General features: G+C 44.7%; 1 protein-coding gene across 4 annotated transcripts; it reads right to left on the bottom strand.

Moving 5' to 3' along the window:
- Positions 1 to 287: 287 nt before the first annotated feature.
- zcchc2 (zinc finger, CCHC domain containing 2) lies at positions 288 to 19233 on the bottom strand. 4 transcript variants are annotated; one of them, XR_013969502.1, is made up of 15 exons: positions 18263 to 19233; positions 13716 to 13836; positions 13270 to 13340; positions 12057 to 12128; positions 11108 to 11208; positions 9210 to 9313; positions 8679 to 8762; positions 7987 to 8041; positions 7745 to 7871; positions 6947 to 7014; positions 6726 to 6787; positions 5562 to 5654; positions 4030 to 5484; positions 1554 to 2810; positions 288 to 1514 (listed from the first exon to the last, which is right to left on the bottom strand). XR_013969502.1 is itself a non-coding variant. In XM_080864188.1 (14 exons), the coding sequence occupies exons 1-14, from the start codon at positions 19052 to 19054 to the stop codon at positions 2749 to 2751; spliced, it is 3267 nt and encodes a 1088-aa protein (XP_080720314.1). In that variant the 5' UTR covers positions 19055 to 19233; the 3' UTR covers positions 288 to 2748. The 4 variants fall into 4 exon arrangements, 3 of the variants coding, with proteins under 3 accessions (XP_080720314.1, XP_080720315.1, XP_080720316.1); XM_080864188.1 differs by having other exon boundaries at positions 288 to 2810; XM_080864189.1 differs by having other exon boundaries at positions 288 to 2810; positions 4030 to 5478.
- Between the last annotated feature and the right edge of the window lie 554 nt (positions 19234 to 19787).

Below are 19787 nucleotides of genomic sequence, written 5' to 3'. Positions count from 1 at the left end.
GGCGACCAGAAACGTCAGAGTCTTCATTAATAAATAAAACAATCCTACATTTGTGTTAGCGACGAGTGTTCTCGAACTGATCTCATTTATTTTGTACTGACAACTTAATTGCTTAAATAAATGTTACATATGGAACCCAAAGAAGAGGTGGGAATTATGTTTTTGTCAAACTGCATTTAAAATTCTAATATTAAAATGTGTCAAAGCAAGCTCATCACCTGCTTTCAACTATAGCCAGCTAGCTGCTTGGAGCAAGAACAGCAATGGTGCTGAAGACATTCAACAGAAATGTGGGAACAGCCTCCTCTGATTATTTATAACCAAGTTTGTTTTACAAGGCAACTCGTGCTGCTCAGTTAAGCTGCCAAGCTTCTGAATGGCTGCTCAAAAGGCTTCAGACGTCACTGGTTAATAAGCTAATGTTAGCTAAACAGAAAACTAGATTATAACCTTATCCAAGTCGTTAGCGCTGCGAAGGAATATTACACTAGCAGCTAGATTCAGCATTAGTTACTCTAAGCTGTGCTGACTGACTAATGTGGGCAGCAGTTTGCTTGGAACAGTAAAGACTGATGTGAAAAGTGAAGCCAGTGCCTTAAACGTGCAGTATTATTCTCAGTGGCCATCAGGGGGCGACCACTATGGTTATCGAGTTGTGACGTGTCACCGACAGGTCATCAAGCCGTGTCACAGATTCTCCTCACCTGCCAGTTTGAGGCCCGGTAACAAACATCACTAACCAGTGGGTGATATCACAGTGGGTGATATCACAGTGGGTGGGCCCATTGTGTACACCGTCTATGCCACAGGGTTGTAGTGGCATAGTTGTAGTTATCAGCTAAAACATAAGGGAACAGCGACAGACAAACTGCATTATAAACTAAAAACAGATTAGAAAAATCTTAGATCCTCCTTAAAAACTTAACATTGGGTTATGAATTAAGCCACCTTTAATTACACTTATATTCTACATGATCAACAATTAATTGATGTACTCTCAACCACTTTGGGGCTCCATATTCACACCTTGCCTTCTTTAATCTGTGTCACAAAAACCTCAAGAGAATATTTATCGCTTTAAATCTGCTGTTCTGCTTTTCCACATCAAAATAACTCTAAAGTCCACCTTAAAATATTCAGAAATCAAAACTGTAGATCTTTTCAATTGATTCAGTTGAATCCAGAAAGTGTCAGGTGTCTGTGACAGCGTTGAGTTCAGCCTGTAACTGTCAGAGGCTGGACCCACCCAGTCTGCGCTCTACAAGTCAGTTTCCATGTTACAGCTTCTGCCCACAGCACGAGCGCTTCGTGGGAACGCTGTATGACACTTTGCCATTTAGTAGATCAAATTAAAGGCTAACTTTGGTTGAAAGAAGACGAGTTTTGCCTTTCAAACACTCCACTGATAATTGGTCTGGAGCTTCCCGGATCAATGACGATTCCAACATGCCAAACTATCAAACTGGACCCACCTCAGACCAGTAGTTGCTGTAAATACACCGGCCCAGGTAACGCTGGAGGAGGGGCCCGAGGCAACACTTCTGCTGCTCGACCATGTTTGGGCAACACAGGGTAGCTAAAGTTGGCCAAACGTGAACATGGTTACAGCAGAGAAAAGGATGTTTCCCAACAATGCAAGTGGCCTAAACTTTAATACTAATTAATGCAAAATGTTGGAGGGGGCTTGGATATGAAGTAAACTGAACACGTTTGCCTTTCTGACACGACGAGCCAGCACGTCTCAGTTTGATGCACACTCCGAGCATGGACGCTAAAAGGAAACAGCTACTAAGGTTTAAGAGAAAAATAAATAAATCAGAGCAACATGTTGAGGACCAAACGTGCTGCCTGGAACAGAACTGGTCTGACTCATTACCTGGAATCTCAGTTTTATTTCTACAGTATGTCGCTTCAACTTTTTCCACTGTTAGCCATCAAAATTGGTTCTACACCTGAAACGACGTTTTACACAAAATGCTGATCAGTTGGCCAATTCATGCAGATTTCAAATGAACACCAATAAAATGTTTACGTGAACGTGTATCCGGTGCACAATGTTGTAGTGGCTCCTGCTTCTCTATAGTGCATCTGACCAAAAAAAATAACTTTTAAAAAATGGAAAACAATAAGAAAATTAAATTACAAAGCAGCAGCAATTACCCTTCAACTAAAAACACACCAAGTGGCAAAAATGCGTGAGATCCGTCCACTCTGAATCAGCTTCCTCTTTAAACATACATTCAAAAACCTTACAGCAAAATTGAAAACAAAATCCATCTTTGATTCGTAGTCTTTGAAAACTGCTGTACAATAAAATCGTGAACAGTTAAGAAAAGGCATAAATACGCTCTTACAAAGAAGTGTTTAAGAAGCTCCCAGTCGAGACCGAAGGCTCCGCTTAATGTTAAAACTAAATATCCTCAAAATAGCTTTCACTTCCTAAGAATTAATAAGTTAATCATTTCCGACCCTCAGTGCAAAAATATCAAAAACCAACTGAAAGGGGGTGGGGCTTCGAGTCACATGGACAGTTTGCGTGTGCAATGAGTAATCCCCACGGGATGAAGGTTTCTTCCAGGCACGAGTACTCGGGCTTTGTCCACGGAGCCCTTGGCAGGTCGGTCCTGTTCAGAGGATGCGGTGGCGAACACAGAAGCTTGATCACGCTGCTCACAAACAGCTCCCAGGGAAGAGGCTGCCGCCATGGAAACGAGGTCGCAGGAACTTCCTCCATCCTCCTCGTGTTCTTCAGTCAGCGTTGTCAGGGCCGTCTGAGATGTGGGACGGTGCGTACTTTAACCGGAACCCACCTGTGACACACAAACGCACAAACATCAGCTCGCAGTGGTTCATCACAGCACGACTACATGACACCAACAGTGTTCAGTGATGCCGAGCGTGTTTGCTGAAGAACAAACAGAGAAAAGGAAAACGTTACTATTTCACGGCCCGCGCTTCAGGTTTGTGTTATGACTGTGGTTCGACAAACCCACACACACTTATTTTGTGCACTACATTACTCTACCTGTGAGGAAGGACAACTGCAACTGTAAAACCCATCACAGCCCTGAAGTGTGAGCTGGTAATACTGAAGATTATACATTTGTACACAGTAGTGCGATTTATACCAATACAGCGTGAATGTGCAACACACTACAGCAAGCTGTGCGGGCAGTATCGCCTGCATCACCTGCCAAGACTGCAGACGCACTAATGCAGAAGAACACAGCAGCGCTAATGGCCAAACAGGAGGATGGAAGCGTGTCACAGAAAACAAAGTTCAATGCTTTCACTCCACAACAGCATCACTGCAGCGCACGAGCATGTCAAACACCGGCACCCTGGAGCTGTAACTCTGAATGGGTCCATGTTGATCCCTTTCATTTATTTTGATGGTCCTGTCAAGTAACGGTAAAAATACATTTGATCATTTTTAAATTCATGCGTTTCCTGAGTCATTAATTTTCCGTGGGAAGACACAACGGGGCGATATTCATAAGTGGGCAGAGAACGCGAGGTTTACCCACAGGAAGTGGAGGTTAGTCGACTACCAAAATAATCTTTAGTTGCAGCCCTAGATGCCATCAGCCTGTCCTAACCAAACTGTTTCTGTGGAAACGTCAAGCAAAAGTGCAGATAAACAAAAACCCTACACTGCCTCGTTTGTGTTCAAAGTACCTTCAGAAAACCTGACCTTTGATCTTGAGGTCAAGGTCACTGAGATTTGAACTTGGACCCACAGTATCAGTGAGAAATCCCACACCGCCTCATTCTCGTACACAAACTTTGGCCTTTTATGGCTGATAACTGTACTTGTTTGTATTCAGCTATTACTTTGATTTTAACGTAGGAGGTGACACACATGCTGCATCTCACTACAATAATGTGAGCGACGCAGATTCTTCTGCCATATCTGAAAGCGCATGTTGTGAACCATGCACAGCTGAGTAATGACAGCTACAAATATACTTCATGTGGAGGATCAGCGCTGCCTTCTAGTCTTTGCTGAGTGTTGGGTGTCGCTGTTACCTTGTTGTGTGGAGTCAATGGAGGGCTGGTTGCATTCGTGAGCAAAGTGGCCGCTCACACCGCAGTTATAACAGGACACGTTCCCGTTCTTCTTATTGATGCCACCTCCCCCCAACAGAGAGGGAGGCAGCATCCCCAGGGGAGGGTACACATGCTGGTAGACATGGTGGCAGAACGAAGTGTTTGGAGCCATCGGCTGCTGGAGGCTGTAGCTGGCGGCTACCACTGCTGTAGCCTGCGTGGCCAGCATGTGCGATGGTACCTCTGCATGACTTTGGGTGTGAGTGTTAAGGTAAGGGGATGGATGTGCTGGAGCAGCACTGGGGAAGTAAGGGGGCATGGAGGTGGGTCCGTTGGCCTGGTGAGGAGGGTGAGCCTGGGTGAGGTAGCTGCTATTGCACAGGCTTGTGATCTGGAAGAGCGGTGGAGGAACACTGAACATCTGGTGCGCTGCTGCCATCTGGTGGCCAGGGAAGAATAAAGGCGTCTGACCCGAGGCGACGCTCACACTGCTGCTTCGGCTGCCGCAGTTATTGTGACAGCCACACGTCCCGCAGCCCATTGGCAGCTGCTGCGGTGCTGCTGGCTGCTGGAGAGTGAGAGGGCTACCAGGAGCGACCGGGGTGCTTCCAGTGGAAGCACTGCTGTTACTGTAGGATGTAGAGTCGCTGTGTGCCGTGCTGTGTGTAAGTGCTGGGCTAGAGCTCGGGGCAGGTCCAGGGGTGTGTGTGGGCACAGCTAGTGGAACAGCAGCTTGTACTTGTCCAGGGGCCACGGGTGCCCCCAGAGATGGCATTGGGACGGGGGGCAGGGCGTAGGGAGAAGGCAGGGCAGACGGTAAGCCTGGGCGCTTGCTTTGCGATGTCTCCACATGTGGTAGAGAAGAGGCCAGGCCCGGGCTGATGTTGGCTGGGTCTTGGCAGGTTAGTATTGGAGAAGACATGACGCTGACGGGTCTGATTGGACCCTGGTGTGAAACCTGCGGTGCAGCAGGTGAAGATCCACTCCCCGGCGCTCCGTCAGTGCCGCCCTGGCTGTGAGACAAAGCCGTTTTGAAGCCCTGGATCAAGGGCTGCATGGCAGAAGTTCCTGCAGGATGCAGTCCAGTAGGTGGAATCCCAAAGGTTTGGACAACATCCCTCTTCTCCGGGTCGTCCACAATTCCAGAGACGGCTGGAGGCAGTGTGGGCATCGGAATCATTAGCGGCCCTGGTGAGGGCTTTCCCTCTGGAACCATGCTCTGGCCAGGAAGTGAACCCAATGGGAGCCCAGCATCCGCAGCTCCGTTGGGGAGTATGTAGCTCACATTATGCATGAAGGAAATATGGGGGAAGTCTGCTCTCCCCTCCAGGCTGCTAAAGGAGGCCTCCGCCAGCACAGCAGAGTCAGTCTGGCCGGTGAAGAACATGTCAGAGCCTGGTCCTTTACAGAGCTCGTCACAGGGGCTATCTGTATCTGACAGAGGACAGCAATGTCATCGCTTATCTTTACAGTGGCTGTATTTAGAAAAAGGGCGTGTGTGATAGTTTTACCTTTGTTGTGTTCATCCTCACTTTCCAGGCTCTCTGGTCCTCGGTGCTGTGGGCTGGATGGGGAGCTGCAGCTTTCTGACGATGAACCGCCATCTGCAACAACAACGTGTGTCAAAGCCAACCAGCGCCCATCTACTGTGTATGCAACAGGAAACACAGCACGATTGTTAACGTGTCCTTTACGATACGACAAGATTACTGATGAGTTTATTAAACTGGTGACTGAGACTCTGCTTCAGCTGCAATTCATGAGGAACTCCAGCCTGTAAGAGACGGCGTTATTATTAGTCATTTACTGCCTACGAATACCGTACCATGCAAGCAGCCACTAGGGCCATGTCACATGATAATACAGAAAAATAACTAGGCAACATAAAGGTGTTACATCGCAGTATCATTGCTACAGCAATACCATGTGTTTACATTCCTGGTGCGCACAACAGCGAGACAAGCCTGCACATGCCAGAGAGGGACGGCCTCTGATACAGTGTTGCCAACTCATCAGTAAGGAAAACAGCTATTGGCTGTCCTAAAAGTCGCTAAATGAGGTCATCACCTAATTTGCATAACTGGTCATGCTTATGTTAAAAAAACCAAACCACCCTAAATGCATTTAGAATATATTTAGAACTACAAATGAAATTCTTTTAAAAATTATTGTTTTAATGTCACGATCCCACCTCCTTCATCCAGGCTTGGTACTGGCAAAAGTGACCTGAAACAGGCACTCTGGCAGAGTTACTGTGTGTGTTTAAGTCGTTTTAAACCTTCTGATCCACAAAAAGTACTGACTGCGTTACAGTCAGTGCGGGAGCAGCGGCTTCGCTCCTGCGCGATTCATTTGCAGTTTGGGCGCGTAGGGGTCAGCATCTCCTGCTCCGACTGCAGCTGTGGGCGACTGCTACGTGAGAATGACCCGCCGCCTGTGAGCGCTTTGGCACGGGCGGCACGCTGCTTGTTGAGAGGAACAGCGATGCGATACGTGCTTTCACGTCAAAAAGTGGTCATAAGTCTGACTAATAACACCAACAAAAGTCGCTTTTTAGAAAAGAAATAAGGTCGCTAAGTTGGCAACACTGCTCTGATGGACTTGGAGCTGCTTCAAAAGCATTCAACAAAGCACCGTCCTGTTGAAGTACACTGCCTCCTGCTACAGACGCTTACCTTTCCTCGGGGCTGCCACCAAACACCCGTTGGACACAAAGGACTTGCACTTCACCTTCTCCCTGAAAACAGGAGCACATGGGAGACCAGAGCGTTCATGTTAACACAGATGCAGCACACTGTACACTAACGCACAGACTGACAGAGCCAGAGTCTAATGACTGCTCAAACGTGTCACACAGGGTAAACGTGGAGCCTCTTAGCTCGTGAAGCAGACCTACCCTTCTGTGGGCAGCACTCTGCTCTTGGTTTTGGTGGCTGGGTGGCTTCTCTTGTCTGTGTCCTGGTGCTGTAAGAAAGCGAGGAGTCATTAACATGCAGCTCACAGCTCCCCTGGAATGACTCGATTTGCCATTAATCACTTTCAGCTGTTCAGCTAGCAGCGTATTAGGGGATCCCTACCAATTTACACAAATACTACACAGAGCTGGAGCATGAGTCAAAACAACAACAACAAAGAAAGAAAAACGACCCTGTGTAACACCAGTTTACACTGAGAGAAGGATTCTGAGTCAATCAATCCCATCCAGGGCTCTGAAATAAACGGGTTATGAGTGAGATGAAGAATGTGCTTTGTCAGCAGACTGTCCTCCACCTCTCAGTGTTTGAGCGTGTTACCGAGATAGCACAGAGCACTCCCCTTCACATGGCACGTCCAATCACAGACACAGGAGCAGCTGGGTTAATGCAATCATAGCGGCCTTCAAACCTCTGCAGCCCATAATGATTAACAGTGTTGGTGAAATGGTGCTCACTGTGCTCTGAGCTTTACTCACAGGACTGAACCGAGCTGCTTCTGACAGCGGCTGGTGCAGCGAGGAGCTTACCTGCTGCACAAACGGAGCAGATTGCAGCACAGCAAGCTACCATTTCTACAACACTCGTGCCAGTGTTAGCAATCATATGGCTGCTGTGTGTCTCAGTGGCACGCTGAAGTACTGCTGAGCACGAGTAAGAACTTCTTTAATCAAAACAGGTTTCTGTATACGCAAGACAAAGAGACTGGCAAATAACCCGACCTGCTCGGCTTCCTGGCTGCTTCGCGGTGCGCAGCTCTTCTTCCTCCTCTCTGCAGGCCCATTGAGCTCTGCGGCGTGTCCTCCCCTGCGAGGGTCCACCTGGGAGCCTTTGGCACCCGACAGACCGCTGAGAGGAACACGTGCTTTTGGTTAATACGTTTACGTGCAGCTTTTTTCTGCTTCACTAACAGTTTTTTCAATTCTGGAGACAAAAACAGCGGTGAAGCAGAGATCATACTCACAGCTGGCATGGACTCTTGGACCCGTGCTTCTTCTTGTGTCCCTGTAGATACGACTCTAGATTTCACAGGGTTTAAACAAGAAAAAGTCAATGATGGAGGCGCTCATCCAACTCATTGTTCATTACAATTCACACATTATTACCCATCAAATGACAAATGTGAGCACAACTAGGGTGAAGCACAGTGCACAGGTTTGATTACATTCTGACAAAGGAGAAGCGATTCATGTGTACTGTTAGCAGTGGCTGTAGGACCAAAGACTCAAATTTCATTTAATACATCATTTTTTTACAGCTGGAAAGAGATAGCCCATCTCTGTGTCTGTAAGGTAAATGGCTTTAAAACTAAAAGTCGTCCAGGATTATCAAGCTTTATATAAAGTATGAGCAGGACGAGGCCGTGCTGACTGCTGCCCGTGGCACATGATGGGGCAAATATAGCTGTGAAATATGAGGATTTGAAACAGACTCAGCTTTTCCGACTGACCTCCAAAAATAAACACTAGTAAGACTCGAGCAGCAGGCCTGGTTAGCTGGCCATGCCTTTGTTTTGTCAGTGCCCACAATCACTTCTCAATCAGCGATTTACACACTTCCATGCACTCCTCCCCTCATCATGCTGCACTGCCACCAGTATCATAGAAAAACAACCCGCTCCCCCCAAAAAAAGAAAAACCAGAAAAAAGCGCGGACCTGAAAGCTGCTTCTTCTCACCTTCCTCCTGACTGGAGGCATCGGAGCAGTCTCCCTGGTAGGCTGTGCCCAGCTGACAGTTGCCTGTTCAAAAAACCCCCCAAAAACACAGAAAAGGTGAAAACTAAAGCACAAGTGATGAAAACCACTTTGTTCCATATGTCTGATCACTCAAGACCAAAAACTGCACATCTGTAGCATTTTATTACTTTCATTACATAAATAGAGAAAACGAACTAAACAGGAAGCCAGAGAGGTTCAAAATGTAAAATCAATAAATACAACATTACACAAAACAGTTCTTGTTGCTTTCTCCGGCTATTGTAAGGCTCCATACATGAACCTGAACTGTGACTGCGCTCCCTCACAAAGGACCAGAGGACATTATGCTGGTGGACATGCGTGTTTCAGTGAGAGGAGGTGAGACCACCGACTCTTCTGCAGGATGATGCTGCAGCTTTCATTAACAGCTGACCTTTCAGACAATTGCATGATCTAACATGAATATGAGCATCTTGGCCTTATACTCACATCTGCTACAAGTAGGTTTAGCAGCGTAACTGGAATCACAGTTGAAGAAGCTGCAGACCTTCCTGGCCTGCCTGAACAGCGGAGGTGCAGACAGGAACCTCTCTCTACAGGTGAGAGCAGAGAGACGGCATGAGTGAAACTGTTCATTAACAAACAAAAACCCTAAACTTAGACTTCAGAATGACACCATTACTCTGAACACAAACTCCTCCTCTGAGAACGTGTTTGGCACGATTATTCATAGAAATAGTCACTAGGACATAAAAACTGCACGCACAGGGTGGAGCTGACAATATTTCCGTTACATTACACGATCATAAAGGCTTGAAGAATTCACAAAAATATCCATGGACTTTCTTCTGCTTATCAATTTCAGATTTGCGGGAGTGCATGGAGAGGCTGGGTACAGTCTGTACCAGGGTTAACACAGTCACACTAATCACTGGGTGCCCCCGTTCTCGTAATGACTGTACCAACCCCCCAGTCCATAAACATTGAACCTGTCGTGCACTGTGCAAGTTTTAATGGCCCATAACTGCAGCCAACAGTGAAGCAAAAAGCTTTGCTCCAGCACTAGTTAAGCCTCGCCTTATACAAGATGAGACACAAGACAAAAGTCTGACAGTGGGCCGGACTTTGGATGCAAACAAAAACAGTCCAAGCAGATAGGTTTCAGTTTCCCCACTCGCTCCACAGTCTCACTTCACACTAAATGAAACTGGTGGAGAGGCCACACCCACTGTGTGGGTGTGTTTTATCAGAAATGAAAGGGAAAACAACAACAAAAACCTCTCTGGGTTGACTATCCCTTCAACCAAGAATGAAAACCAGGCCTGTTTAGCACGCCTGACATGTATTACAGGGACCCTTACAAAGCTTTGCAGATAATGGTCAGACCCATTTGACAGAATATCATGTTCAGCTGTGCTTTCTAGGTCAAGGGCCCCCGCTCCTTTCCCCACCCTCCAGTACTGGCATGATGGGGGTGACGGGGGTCCAAACACAGCCCCAAGTCATGTTTTACAGTTTGTCCTGCTGGTTTGTAGCAGCAGCAACAATAACTGACACACAGCACACTGACGGAAACGAAGGTACTTAAAATTCCCACGGAGCTGCTTGTTCACAGCTATTTTAAGCTCAAGCTTTCAAAATAATACAGCGATGCTTAGCTAATTGTTTTGGTTTACATTTTAAACTGGCTGTATTGATATATAAAGAAAAGACAGACGATGCTGTTCGATTTGCAAAATAGTGTCAAACAGGAGGATTACAGTCTGACACTAACATGCCCTTTGTTTCTCAGTCTGCCCTCCTCATCACATTGTGACTACATCTTAATCTCTGGTGACATTTTCCCTCCACACATGCACACACACACCTGAGATAAATAACCGCAGGACACTGAGAATCTCATCCAGCGTTCCTTCACTGACCTGGGGTCATTCCATTCAAGTCTACTGAGCGCCTCAAAATGCCACAAAGCTTCTTGCTTGTTTTCGAAGTAAACTGCGGCACAGTGAGGAGTAGGAATGCATGTCAGATTTTTTACACACAGGAAATGATGCTGAACAACGTCTTTGGGTAAAGCAAGACAGATGGTGACCTCTTATCCTTGGAGAACTCAGAATAACAGAACAAAATGACCACAGTCGCGACTGCGGCAAGTCCTCGGTCAAAGCTGCAGTCCACAGTGTTTCCACATGATCAGATATGCGAATGTCAGAAAACGCCAAACAAGATGGAGCCGAAACATTTGAACACAAGCTAGCCACAAAAATGCTCAACAAAAATAGATATTCCTCATCAGAAACTGGCTCATCTAGCCAGAGGTCAAAAGGAGAATTTGTCCCGCAGCTTTTTAAGATTTCAGGTGAACAAATGGGCTAGATGTAAATTACCTGAGGTTCTTCTCCACCTCCCTGCTCTCATACTGGCCCCCCTGGTTCAAAAGACTCAAGATGCTCTTCTCAAAGGACTCCGTACACTGATCCTTCGGAAGCTGCAGAGAAAAAGAGGGAAGGTGAACAACAGGAGGGATGCACTGAAGCATTGCCTGCACATACAAGTTTTCATTATGTGTCTTCAAGACCTCGACTTCCTTTTTGTGCTAAATAACCAGCTTTGGGTTCAATGGCGTGGACTGAAGCTGTATTACCATAATGTATATACGATGGTACATCCCGATCACCTGTGCACAGATTAGTTTCGTACAGGACGACGAATAAACTTTAGTGAAACCTCCCACTGTGAAAATGCTTCTTTTTTAAAAACTGGCCAAACATTTGAAATTGGCATCTGGACTCATACAGCTGTTACTGATGGAGGTAAGACCAATCAGAAAGTGGTTCGATTGCCAATGACAACTACTCCACAGTATCCTCAGCAAGGTTCCCCGGATACAACCGTCAGAGCTGGTGTGCAGATGTTACACAAGAAAAACATTTGTGTAAATGCTTGAAGTACAAACTGCTGAGAGTGCTCAGTGTAGAAATAATCAGTAATTACCAGTGTATCAGTCCTATTTACTAATGACACTGCTGTCACTTTGTTCTGCTGATGTGTCTGCTGAAGTTCTGACAGTGAGCCATTTAACTGTGCTGATTAAATGTTACCTACAGCTTCGTCCATTTGCCACAACGTCTTTGCATCGTTTACAACAAAACAGACCTAGTTGCACATGTGACAGAGACACACTCAGACTGAAACCTCTGTACAATCAGAAAACCGTCTTAATTATATATCTTTAAAACAAATAACAGTTCAACAAATAAAGGAATATAACAACACTCAAAGTTCTTTACATATACTTCTGCAGCTCTTCTGCTTTAATATTACTGCTGTGATTACCTTCAGGAGGAAGTTCTCCAGCTCAAAATGGGTTTTGGTCACTTTGCTGAAAGAGGAGTCGGACCACTTCACCTGAAACAGCAGCAGGACACTCCATCACTGCAAAGCCACAAGTGCCAAAAACACCACACAGAAGGACTGCACTAGAAGTTTACCGCACAGTAACGGCGTGAAGACACCCAAGCAGGGCAACGATACTGAATAAAAAGCAACCTGTGAGCATAAGTGGAAAAAACAAACAAACCATTCAAATAATACAAGAAAAAACAAAACTTGTGTTAAAAGGAAGATTGGCTTACTCTCCTGCTAAGAAATCGAGGTGTGACATCTTTTCTAATCTCAGGAGTTGCTCATGTCAAAAAGATAGAATAGAATTCAAAGTTAAAGTTCTGTTTATGAGTGAGTGCACTACAAAGATACGTCAGAGTGTCTGTGTCTTATGCATCAGCAGCTCCTTCCAGTCCAAACAGAGCTGCTGGCTTTACTGTCAAAGCTTAGAAAAGCCAACAGGACAGTTGGGCTCTTCTCCAATTGTTTAATGATTTCTCTGCACACAAGCAACAATCAGGTTACTTTGTTCTATAAAGATCTAAACAGACTTCTCAAGGGATAAAGTCACCAGCTGTGACACTGACACGCACCACTGAAAACGGGATTTTTCTGAGCGCAACGGCCAAGTAGGTCAAACAAAGTAAAGAAAATACAGGAAACTATCTGGGCGTTATCATAGGCACATAACTGTGTGTGACAATAGGGGCACGTGTAAAAGCTGCATTTTTCTTGCATGATCAAGTTCACAGCTGCAGGTGTTGGTGGCAGAGCAGAAAGCAAGTTTCTGTACGTGGTACTGAGCAGGTATACGAACAAAAAAGGAACAGACAACGTTTCTACAAGAAGGAGGAGCCTTAACTTTCTGTCACTATCACATGTGGTGAATATAAGGGCAAACAAACTTGTTCAGACCCGCCTGAGAAGCAGCAAGTTAGCAAAACAACCAGTGACCCTTTGCCTGTATACACGTGTATTTGGAAAAGCCAACGACAGGAAAAAGACAATTTATTGCAATAACAGACTTCTTATTTTGAACTGTCAATCATGCAAAGCTACTCAAAGGTTAACAGTAAAAATTCAGATTTGTAACTTAACATCACAGCTCATCTTTGACTTGACCTGATCTGAAGCAGTGCCCGAGAGTGCGTGTGCGGTTACCTACCTCAAAATTGTATTCCTTGTCCGTTCTCTTCCGACAGATGCCCCTAAGCACAATTCCCTCGATATGCACAGCTGCACAAACACAGAGGACACACTAATGATATCGTTTTTCCATAAAAACAGCAACATAGCTAATACCGTCTTCAGACACAGTAGTACAGGTCTACTGAAAGCCTGTTGAATTATTTAAGCCCATACAATATCAGGGTCACTTCAGCACCTGCCATGAATAAATCAGCAAGTAGAGAAAAATGTGCATTGGCTTCTCTGCGGCTGTACAAAGTGCCAACATAACAAAAACCATTAGTGCCTTAGAAATGATTACAGCAAAGAAAAAGAGCTACTCGTGAAACTGACTCAGGGCACATATCAAAGCTGCCACGATCTCAGTTGCACCTGCAGCACATAATTGCCATCGTGTTCAGTATGTGCACCCTTTCTATTCACCTTCTCTCTGTGTTGCCCTGCGGCTGGACCGTCGGCTCTGGCAAGGTGGATGGGAGGCTGGACACTCTCCTAGCCCAAGCCCTTGAGAGGCCAGGTAATCTCCCTTCTGGCCCATCAGCTCCTGGAAAACAAACACTCAAAGTTGGAAACATAATAATTCACTGCACGCTGAGCTCTACTTAGAAAGTACTGCATTTCACAAGTGTCACAGTTACCTATGACATTTCAATTTAAACAACTGTGGGTGCAAATTACTAAGGCAAAGTTCGATCAACACCACCAGTGGTTTGTTTTACTTTTCCCACAATACACAGCTGGAGATCAATGAAGGGAATTGGAATACTATCCCAGGATCTCTGATGGACCGATCCGATATTACGTATCAGTATGTAATCCGATACTGACGTAAATTACTGGATCGGATATCGGAGAGAAATAAAAAATGCAATCCGATCCATTAAATATCAAAAAAGCACCTCACAAAACTTGCAACACGGCGTAACTCGGCTCATAACCGTAGCACGTCGGAGCAGTGTGCTCAGTGATAGAGCGGCTGTGTGTATTTGTAGCCTCACTACCAAACCAGCATTTCATCTCTGAAGTGATCCCAGAGAAGTAAAGCAAGTGTGTAAGTTCATCTCTGAATGTTTGTAAAGCTTAACAAGCGATATATGGAGCGACTGCCTCTCTCTCTCTCTCTGCTGCTGCTACTTCAATCGTGAAACTGATCAGTGATCAGCTGATCGGCTTTTCTGTCGTGAGTCCGTCTCTCTTGCTTGTTTTTGGCCCACTTTGCACCAGAAAGAGGAAACCAGCGGCTGAACAACAGCAGCACGTTTAAGCTTGATCAGCTGTTGTTAGAATTGATTTATTATTACTTTCTACTCGAGGATCTTTTTCTACGTAGCTGACGGCTGTAACTGTGCAGGGGCGGATCTAGCAAAGTGTAGCCAGGGGGGCCGATAGGGCAATAACAGGGAAAAGGGGGCACAAAGACATACTTTTCTTTCTTATTCTCATTTAAAATGTTGAGCTTTTAATAAATAATTATCTGAATCTGACACCCAAAGTTTTAATCTGATGTTAAATATATAGAAGTCCATTACTGCATATAGTAACTGTTAAGTCTAATATACTAGTAAGCTATAGTACTTTTTCCTTTGGGAAGATACCATCTGTGCAGTCTGCAGTTCTGTAGAAGAAAGATGTTGAATCTATTTTATTATTCTTGAAAAATTATTTATTTCTGTGCATTTTTTCTTTTTTCCACACTGCATCATATTAAAGTTGATTACATCGATTAAGCATCATGAGGTGGAGGGTGGGGGGGAGCTGCTTACTCTTTAAAATACCAGAATAGGGAGGATGGAGCAGGTTTAAGTTTATTAGATTGATCAGTTTTGCTGAACTATGAAATATTTTGGGTGCAGTGTGTTTTTTTACATACAGATATAACAGAATAGCCTTACTGGGTTTTTTTTTTTTAACGTCAGTATGAACTTATACAAAAAGCAGCAAGATATTAAAAAAATCAGTTTTATTGATTAAAAAATTCACTATATTGGATTCATATCGGTATCGGCAGATATCCAAATTTATGGTATCGGACATAAAAAAGTGGCATCGTGCCATCTCTAATCTCTGAATACATTTTTCAGCTTTTTCTACGGAGTGTAAGACTAATTGCAGTGACTTTATAATTCACTTCTGACACAAAATGAAATCAACGGCCCAAAGCAAATATTAGTCTGTGATAAATTACAAGCCAACAGGAAACATGAACCCACAGAAATGCTGAGCAAAGAAAGGGAAAAGAGCACATATGCATACATAATACAAATAGTACAGAACAGAGCCAAGCTACAGCATCCGTCTGTGGGTACAAGAAGGCCAAGCAAAGCACAACATTGTGTCAGTCACAAGGGATGAAACAGATTATGTATGCATAACAAAACCCCAGAACCCTCCATTTGTTTCAAACCCTTCACTTTCTCTATGTGTTTGCCCACATTTGACAGTGGCACAGTCCAGAGACTATTCTTTAAAAAGGGCACGAGTGATTTTATTAAGAGCAGTGCATCTTCATCAGGCAGGGTTCTGGCTCACAATGACTTCATCCCGGGACTCGTGGAGCAGAAAGCCTTCGAGTCAGAGATACAGACACGTATGCTGCTACTAGCATAATGTGACTGGGCTGGAAACTAAGTCTCATGACCAAACAACTCACACTTTGTTCTATTAAGTATCTTACATGGGGAATAGCGACTGCTATTTCCTGCTACATATCCCCCACGTGTTAGGCAGCAACATGCAAACTCAGATCCCTTAGAGTGGCTGAGACTCTAAAACGAGTGAGGGGTTTCTCATGAGGCAGAGGGAAGGTCTCACCCTTGAGTGGCTACAGAAGAGCTTTGCATTCCTCACATGACTTCAGGATAGTTAACTGAGGTTTTGTTCATTCCTAAAATAAAGCTGAAACAATAGTTTAATAGATAAAACTATTAAACCGTTTTCTCAATACAGCCGATGTTATTATGCCCTCCTGTACGCTTCAACAGAGCCTGTGGTTTGAACTTTATCCACTTATAACACAAACCTGTGGAACCAGGTTTAATGACTGAAATCAACAGTTTGTACCTAATTGGAATCAAATGAACTAACAACTGCTGTTTGAAGACAAGAGGGACCACCATGTTTACACAGAGCTACAGGACGCTCACATCAAGAAACAGCTAAATACTACAGAAATGATATTAATATTTCAGTTTCAGTCATTGGGGAGCAAAGTGAAGCCTGTTAAACAAAGCAGGCTTACTGAGTTGCTTGGATCCTCTTATAGAACAGAGAAATCACTGAAGTCTTAAACACAGACTGGTGAGGAAAGGTAAGAAAATTCAGAGTGGATGTCACAGTAAACCTGCTTATAAAAAAATAATATTCAGGTAGACAAAATGTCCTGGCTTTGTATGCAACTTTGTGATGCATTTCTATGGTATATCTTTGAATTATATTAACAAATCTGGAAGCAGATTAGACGAAACAAAAAGCAGCCAGTTTAAAGGATTCAGTCATAAATGGTGTTGATAACAGCCCAAGGAGGTATGCTAAAAAAGCTATACATTGATAACTCAATATACTTATTAATGTCACGAAGGAATCACTTAACTTGGCTGGGTTATAATGACACCTTATCCACTTTATAGGAGGTTGTGTTCAGGGGTGAGATTTAAAAATCCAATGAAGAGAAAAAACAACAACAACATTTTTTGCAATTTTTGTTGCCAATAGATGGAGGAAAAACAGATCAAAGGAGCAGGGGTCACACTGCATCTCTGCTGCTCCCACTGATATGTCAGTGTCTGGTATTGTATACAGTGTCATCAGGTCCCCCAGCAATAATGTGTCAAAAATGTCGTGCTGCTTGCAGGTACATTAACATTACATTGGCAGTGCCAGCAGTGGGAACCTTCTTTCCTTTAGGATTAACATCCACACTGCTCCATGTGCAATGCTTTGGACAAGTGGTTTTACGTGACCTTCCACAGGCATTAGCAGAGAACTACTGAGCAGACAGACCCTCAAATCAGACATGGGGTTTTAGCTTTGTTGAGCACTCCAAGCCCTTTTCACCAGAAAAAGTAACCAAAGATGAAAGCTGAAAAATTTAAAAATGATTTTAAAAAAAATACTTCAATGCAGTTTAAGCCTGACATGAGATTTGAACCACACTTCCCCAAGTGAAAGCTTTCTGCATCTTTCTTTTAACGTGCAATTCTTACAGTTAACACTACTCATCTTATCTGGCTGATAAGATTATGAGATACACTTGCAGGGAGTCCATTTCCAACTCGTGCTTTATTTTGTTTGTATATATATTCTAAAGCGTTTTAAAATAAGACACCAAAACATGTTACCAATCCCACCTTTCATAGAAAATCAAGACCACACCAGCTAAAAGGAGTTTTTTGATGGATGGATGGATGGATGGATGGATATTCAGCTGTGTGGCTGGGTGATTGTTGGGAGACCGGCTCTTTATCAAACACCTGCTACAGCACAGAGGCGCTTGGAAAGCGCTCTGTTTGAGAATTAGTGCTGTCAGAGGAGCGCTTGGCATTGCATCTGAATATAGCTTTAATAAGGGCACAACTTACCCTCCAATAAGCTTGTTATCGACTTACACTGTAAATGGCGGTTAGACAGATGATGGTAACCCATACAGTTAAACAGCAGGCTACAAAACAGCTCCGAGCGTGCGACAGCGTGTAACAGCTGCCCAAACTGTAGCTAGCAGCAGGGTAACCGGCTGGCTTTCATGTTAGTAATAGCATAGTATAATGGCAGCTAATGCTAGCAGAATAATGTTTGCTCTGAGCCTACTCTACCAGTATGTGACATCATTTTCATGTTACGTAGTTTGAAATACATGTATCTAACGTTTTTCCCCACTTTAACCAATTCTGCTGAAGAACACATTTTAAAGTTGGGCGAGTTTAACAAGCTAGCTTAGGATTTAGATGGGCTAAAGTTGGTTTGTTGCTCATTACCGTTGCTTGGACGTTTGATCTACGCTGGCGTTGACGCTTTCCCTCCTCCATAGCAAGCTCTATTTTGTCGAGCAGTTCCCGAACAACTTGGCGTTGGTGGAAGTGGAAGGCTGGGTGCAGGGACGCCATAGTAAAAAGCAGCGCAATCTGCTCCAGAGGTCCTCCGGCTGTGTCGTTTGCAGAGAAGCCGCAGTCTTCTTCTGAATCTCCGTACATACTGTCGGCCTGACACGGCGAGTGAACGTGAGAGTCCCTAAATGGAGGGAGGGGGCAGTCGTAATTTCTGCAGAACAAGGCCGGGTTGACATGGCTGAGTATCCGAAAGAGTATTCCAGCACATTCCCTGCTGTCAGACCCGAGGAGGGACAGGCAGACTAGGAGTTTAGACCTGATCACTGGGTCAACCACGTCCGTTAACACTCCCAAATCGCTCGGACTATTTGCTCGAAACTCAAAGTCCCGTAAAACATGGTAATCTTTTCTAGCGAGATCCTCCAAGTAAGATCCTAAAAAACGGAGCTCCAGGGGTTGGCACATATGCAACAGCCCGCACATGAACTCGATACGCTTAGCAGGGTTTAGGTGCAGGCCGAACCACTCAAAGACGCTCTCCTTGTCCAGTTGTGCTGGATGCACCGGAGGTCTGGGCGAGTCCCCCAGCTTGTCATACGCCACGGAGGGAGATGCCGCCCCGAGAACATGTTGGTGCTTCGGCCGATCCAATGAATCGTTCTTAGCCGTTTGGTTACCTCCTTCCTCGCCCGTTTTCGTCGGTAGCTTCATTTTCAGCATTATCAGTGCTACGAGAGAGCCTTCAAAGTGTAGACGACGGACCAATATACATTACTGACAACCTCACACTGCCTCGTAATACTGAGCGAGAACCGAATATCCGTCGTTTTACCGTGTTATTACTGTTAGCTAAGCATCTGACGCGGCGCCACTACAGAAGCCCTTTTCACGAAGTTAGTCTTCTTCTACTCTGCATTAACGGCAGTGTGGCAACTACTGTTAGCTCATTGCCGCCACCGCGCGACTGGTGTTGGAGTTACAGTGGCACAATGAAATACTGTACTTGAAAAACTCAAACGTAAAATCAAATTACAGGCCTGTAATTTTACTGTAATAGGCATACTCTAATGCAAAACAGCGTATTCTGCTACTTAATTTGTTCAGTGAGATTTAGTGTAGTGCATGAAACACTAAACTAAATCGAGGGCCAGAAAAAGATGCTTCGTGGGCACAGCCGACATACCCATCACCCATTTTTAAAGTGATCTTCAGCAATAGTTCTCCACTATAGGTCACTGCATGGGCTCAGGAAAACTTCCAGAAATCACTGTCTGTGAACAGTTTGCTGTGCCATCCTCAAATCCATGGTTAAAGCTTTATGATGCACAAAAGAAGCCACACATATGAACATGAAACGCCACTATCTTCTCTGGGTCAAACAAGAACTGAAGCAAAGAGAGAAACTGCTCTGTGGTGAAACGAACCTACATTAGAAATTCTTTTTGTAAAACAT

Source organism: Rhamphochromis sp. 'chilingali' (assembly GCF_963969265.1).
Source record: "Rhamphochromis sp. 'chilingali' genome assembly, chromosome: 18".
NCBI lineage: Eukaryota > Metazoa > Chordata > Actinopteri > Cichliformes > Cichlidae > Rhamphochromis > Rhamphochromis sp. 'chilingali'.
This window is presented reverse-complemented; position numbering and strand designations above follow the sequence as displayed.

Bases quoted from the DNA above. Each gene is read 5' to 3' on its own strand.
- zcchc2 (XM_080864188.1), bottom strand. From the start codon at position 19,054: ATGCTGAAAATGAAGCTACCGACGAAAACGGGCGAGGAAGGAGGTAAC. The intron at 8,042-8,678 runs GTCCGCGCTTTT...TGTGAAATCTAG, and splicing joins TGAGAAGAAGCAGCTTTCAG to AGTCGTATCTACAGGGACAC. The intron at 7,872-7,986 runs GTGAGTATGATC...TGTTCCTCTCAG, and splicing joins TCCAAGAGTCCATGCCAGCT to CGGTCTGTCGGGTGCCAAAG.